We start from the raw sequence: 6,102 nt of genomic DNA on the forward strand, positions 1-6,102 counted from the left end.
CCTCCTCCAAGGTTACCAAAGTCCTGTCAATTGCCAAAATCCTGAATTTTCTCAGTTTTCTTTCATGTTTCCACATCCCTTGATGTTCGAGGTAGCAGAAGACGTAACAGAAAAGAGATGTCCTGAGTGAGTGCCATGCTGGTAGATGTTTTACAAGTTCTTCAAGGGAGGAAAAGCCCTAACTTAAAGGTTTTGCCTATTTCCTTGGTGTAAAAACTCCCAACATGGGTGATTTTAATCTTACAATGTGATGTCACTGAACATGGAATTGGGAGGCTATATGAACAATAGGCTGGTGTGAGCCAGCTCCAGCAAACCACTGAATGTCCTTTGGGGGATACTATCAGCCCTTAACTTTTGCAACATGAAGCAATCTGCTTCATTTTCTATTACTCTGACACTAGCTTCTCTCCATCCTTTTATTGCTTCTCTTTCTTAGTTGTGGTCCCTAACTGTAGACTTAATTAAAGGTTAAATTTTTCATCCCTTTTTTTTCCTCCGTGGCATTTTCCTCTACTCTCATGCTTTTCACCATCAGTTTAGCACAAGTGACGCTAAACTCTTGCCTACTCCCTAGAGATCATCTCTCTATTCCAATTTCTTATTGGAAATAAGAGATAGCCCCTTTTTACTTCAAACTCAGTAAGGCTAAAATCCGACTGCTTATCTTTCCGTCACCCAAAAAGTACCCACTTTCCAACATATCCTACTGAAAAGCATTAAATGCAAACAATATGCCAGACACTTCATGAGGTACTTTGGACACAGACATGGAGATTATTATCCATATTTTATAGATTAAAAAATTCAAAGCTCAGTTAAGTTAATAAATTTACTCTAACTGACCCATCCAGTACCCAATGGAAATCAGATGTGAACCCAGGATTCTGAAGTCAAAACTCATCTTTCTTTCTGTTACACCATAGTGCTTCTCGGTTGATGGAACTATCCCTTTTTTTCTTACACTGAATTAGAATGTGCAAGTAATTTTTGAGTTTTTCTTAATCATTATTTAGTATAAAAGCCTGTCTATTCATACATTGGGCCAGTGTTTGTGCAAGTATGTATCTCCCTTCTATGCTTTAAAGCTTCTAAAAACAAGAGCCCTGCTATATATCAACATTTTATTCCTTTTTGTAACAAAATTCCTTATAGCAGTAACTCAGTAATTTTGATTTAATAAGTGAAATAATTAATTAATGAACAACAATGTATTTCAAATATTTTCACTGTATGTGTACTACAGTGGTGTTTCTCTGTCATCTGTATTGAGAGCCACCAATGATGTTATATATAGCAGAACAAATTTGGCACTGAAGGAATATTCAGGCTTAATTTGCTACAAAGAGGAGCAAAAATGGGATGCAAAATGTGCTCGTATTTTAGTACAAATCATGCAGTTTACCATTGCCATAGTATTTTTAGCCCAAAGCCACTGTACCTATTTCTAGGTAGCTTATGGTTTAGACTCCAGGGGATCTCCAATGAGTATAGAGCAATATGCCTCCTTGTATTTCTGACTAATTCAGAGGACTCCTGGAAAGTCTTTTTACACTTTCAGAGGTCCTAATTAGGGTCCAGGACTCAGCAATCTTTCCACATTTCTCTGAATTGCAAGAGCTGACCATACTGTTCTGCTATCAGTACAAATTGCCAGACTTGAGGAGATTATGTGGCCCTCTGCATAAGTAAGTTGGTAAGTGTATCATTGGACTTCTGCATCTGTAGTTTCTAATTCCCATATCACCTTGGTGTATTTCCTGCTTCTGACAGCAGCAAGGGGCTCCTTCGTCATTGAGTTTGCCTCAGGCCTTTTCTATACATAGCAATGCACTGTGCTGCAGCAAGATATGTGATGCAGAGCTTTTCTACCCAGGAAAGTTAGTGAAGATGTGTACTTTGAATCTGCACTGTAGTGCACAACCTGTAAATTACCCATCTGCAATTCTTAAGAGACATCTGTTTTCAGTGATACTGTGCCATTACCTTGGTACTGAAATGCTCTCAGTTGCTGTTTATCATAAAATATCTTCAAATACATTTTTTTATCAGACTCAGTCACTAAGGGGCTTAGAATAAAGTCTTAGAAGCCTTTAGCTATAAACACTATTATTTTAAACAATATATAACAAGTTGAAAAATAATGTAACAGCTAGTTGAGCATCAGGGAATTTTAAATGAATGCAACATAGAATACAGGTCTCAAAGCTTTTACAATGGGTCACGGGATTATTCCCACTACAGAATAATCTACTCATTTAGTGCTTTTTTGCATCTTAGCAGTGATAGGCAAGATTGAATCTGCCAAAAAGGCTCTATTAATATGCCTCACCTCATCTTCCATTGCAGAGTATTAGTGGGACTTACTCTTTGGGAGGTTTGATTTCAGTGTGAATATTCAGAAAAAGAGATGAGAGAACACCTCATTCACAGTTCTTTATAAATCAGCTTGGTGAGGATAAAGCTTATATACAGAAATATGGGATGATTTCTGTTGCTGCATTATGACTACATAGATAGGGTTTAACTTTGATAATTATCTTCCATTCAATACCTTGAAGACTCGAGCTTTGTCTAGAGAGGTGAAAATATGGGTGTTCATGGCTTCCCAGGAAGGCTAATTGGATAAATAACATCAAATTATCCTTTGAGCCTGATGCATAGCCTTTCATATAGATTGAATTGAAACATAGCAGAACTCCTTATTTAGGTCTTTCATTCTTTTAACTTCAATTGTAGGGTATATGGGGGTATCAGTGGAAGATGAAGGATTATATCCCAAGGCCCTTTATCATGTGATATTACTGTTAATTGAGTCTCTGTTTTAAGAGGGCAACTCTGTATAATATGTAGCTAACAATCTGTGTTCCTGCACTTTGAAAGTGATAAAATCACAAATGAATTAGTTTAGTGAACCCAAATAAGTAGCAAGTAACAAAGTTTATATTCCAAATATTCCAGTTACAAGTGCAGAGATCGTTTTGTTGTTTTCCTAGAGAAAATGTATTTTAACCTGGGTGTGTGTCTGTGTGTGTGTGTATTCCACAATTTGTCTTATTTGGTCGGCCTTTGTCTCTATTCTCTCTAAGCCTGGTTGCCTTGGTTACCATTACATACACCCTTGTATGTGAGGTTCCTTTTTGGCGTACATTTATTTCTATGGAAACAATGAGGTCATTGGTATGGGTAGGTGCTTAGGGAAAGCATAATAAGTATTGAATATCTATCTTTCTTTTGGTCATTAAAATGTATCATTAAATTATTTTTTAATTAGAGAATTATATTTTTGCTTTCCTTTTGACTTGATCGTGAAGCTACATTTTTCCTCGTTTATAGACTTGGTCAAATAAAATGACTTAAATCATTAGATATACTATATACTTCCTTCTTGTTATATGTGGTATGGTAAAGATCTCCACAGACACATAACAATAAAAGAGTTATTATTTTAACCTTAAAAGTCTGTCAGAGAGCAAAAAGTTTATCGCAATAACATCTGTTACAATAAAAAAATTGCACAAGGAATTTTGTATTCCTATGAAGACAATGAACAATGTTTAGATCATGAATCAAGAAAAAAAAAAAGCCCTACTTCTGGTCATTATTTTTTAAATCTTGAGGTTTAGAAACAGGAATATAACAGAGGAGTGATAGTTATTAAAACATGTTTTCTGTGACATTAAATAAGTATATATGTAATTGGTATTCCATTTTCTTCTTAAGTTTTAAGAGGCTTTTAAACCTTTTTTTAAAGCATCTATTTTCCTCTCTGATTTATTTCCAAACTACTCCAGTTTAATGTTTTTTTTCTTTATAGATGATGTGGAAACCTGCCTGTGATTTTCTCTATACTTGGAGTGCTCACTACGGAAATAGTTACAGAGATGTGTTACAAGACCTTCAATCAGCTTTGGACAGAATGAAAAACCCTGTGACCAAACAAAGGCGAGACTTAACTGGAGCTTTAATACTAGTAAATTCTTTAGAGGTTTTGAGAGCAATTACATTCTCCACTTCTGAGGAAGTATAGAATTGAAGAGTATGTTTTGGAGGAGGGAGTAGGGGGAGAAAGGAAAATAAAGGGGTGTGTATGTGTGGTTGTGTGTGTGTGTGTGTGTGTGTGTGAAAGAGAAAGAAACTCAGAAAAGTATTACTTTTTTTCATGTTTGAAAAAGTATTTTTTCCTGGTGAAAGCACAGCCTAACACAAAATCCAAGGATGTGTTTTATAATCAAATATGCATTTTTATATATGTTTCAAATGCAAACATTAAGCTGCTTTGTTGCTGAGAAGGGAAAGAAAAGCCCTCTCTCCCTTTCAAAGTTACTTTTAATTTCTTTTAGTTAAAACAAATGACAGCTAACGTAGTTACATCACACAGATACCCAGATAATCTAGAGACTCTCAATGTGAACACTGGAATTTTGCCAGCAGACAGGTAGGGAGAGAGGAGAAGCAAACAATACTCTGTGGCCAGGGACAGGGCTACAAGGCTTTCTATGCCTGATCGCTTTTATTTCTCAGTGGTGTTTGCCAGCATTATTCCCATTTTTCATGTGAAGAAACTAAGGACTGGAGAGGATGCTCAGGGCTCTACAGCCAGTGTGAAGGAGGTTTTCTGTTTGCAGAACTTGGTTCTGGATTTTTAAGAAAACATAGAACATAGGAATATAGTTTAAAAAAATCAAAATGCATATTAAAACTTATAGGGAAATGGTAATGCTTTCATTTTCATTGGAGCTCACTGCTCTTTTGTACCATCTCTTGAAAGACTGCCAGAAGGAACATATGATTTATCAGAAATCTGTTGTCTGTACCCACTAGCTGGAGTTTTCACCACCTTCCTCCAGCATCTTGAGACCTAGCTAATCCTGCCGAAGTTTTGGACTTTTTCTTCAGGATCATAGTGCAGAGTAGTTCTTTAACTCTCAAAGATTTTTAAAAACAAGAGTTATTTTTTAAAAACCTGATTTATCACTGCTGAGTGCAGTAGTCTTAACCACTAGAACCACTGATAACTGTGTGTGCATGCTCATGTGTTCATGTAAACACGTGTGTGTGTGTTTGTTTGTGTGCACCAGAGTGTTTTCTAAAGCTTTTGGAAGACAAAGATGATATAGAAATTTGGGCCAGTATAAATGCTAACTGTTGGAGAGTTGATAAAGAGATGGTCTGTGCTTACTCCTATGTTCAATCCTCTGCCGCGTGCCAGTGTTTATGTGTTTTAGACAGTCATTCATTTATTGGCATTCAGTTGGCAGATGGAGTGTGTGTACCTACTCTGTGGCAGACACATAGATGTTTGAGGTTAATAATGGGGAAAAAACAGCATGATCGTTGACTTCAATTCTGCTGAAGTGATAGAGACAATAATAAAAAAAATACACAGTTAAATCTAAAATGGCATCTGCAATACCTGCTGCGATGGAAAGGCTGGGAAGCTAAGAGATATAGATATTGGGGGACATCATATAGATCAGGGAGATCAGATAAGTTTTCCCTGGTAAAGAAAGGATGAGCCTGAAGGAAGATTAGACACTGCTTCTGGTCTGGGGAGGTTGGAAGAGGCAGTTCCTCAATGCACTGAAGCCCTCAGGCAGGAGGAGAGCCCAGGAGATGCAGGGAGCCAGGATGAAGGGCTGGCTGGAAAGGGTGAAGGAGTGAAGGAAGGAAAGACATATCCTCAAAGGTAATATGGATGAGCTGAATAAGGATTTTATTTAGGGATCCTGAATAAAACATGTCCATTTGGCTAAAAAGTAAAAGCAGAATCTTTTTAGAGCTTTTAATACACCCACCCTGGGGTATTTGGTATGCTGGCAAAGGTAATTTGAATTAGGGTTTAAGATCTTTAAGGCTTTTAATATTTATATTTGATGATAAGAGAATATAGCCTGCCCAAGGAGTTATGTACACACATTCAAGGACAGAATTTATTTTAGTTGAAAATGAATTCAGGGAGAAGAAAAAAGATAATTTGTAACTTCAGAACACAATCATTTTTAGTAGTGATTTTTCTTTTTTTAGAACATTCTTGGAATCTTATTAGCACATCAGCAAACCAGAGAATTTCGGGAAAGGATAATCAAGAATTAATAACTG

The 6,102-nt window shown here is 36.5% G+C and overlaps 1 protein-coding gene across 1 annotated transcript in view; it reads left to right on the plus strand.

Annotated features, from left to right (window-relative positions):
- MACC1 (MET transcriptional regulator MACC1) overlaps positions 1-4,211 on the plus strand; it is a 67,236-nt gene extending 63,025 nt beyond the window's left edge. The window contains 1 exon segment of the mRNA XM_067746189.1: positions 3,818-4,211. Coding sequence (XP_067602290.1) covers positions 3,818-4,030 — 213 coding nt within the window. The 3' untranslated portion in view covers positions 4,031-4,211.
- Positions 4,212-6,102: the final 1,891 nt, after the last annotated feature.

Source organism: Pseudorca crassidens, chromosome 8 (genome assembly GCF_039906515.1).
Source record: "Pseudorca crassidens isolate mPseCra1 chromosome 8, mPseCra1.hap1, whole genome shotgun sequence".
NCBI classification, from domain to species: Eukaryota; Metazoa; Chordata; class Mammalia; order Artiodactyla; family Delphinidae; genus Pseudorca; species Pseudorca crassidens.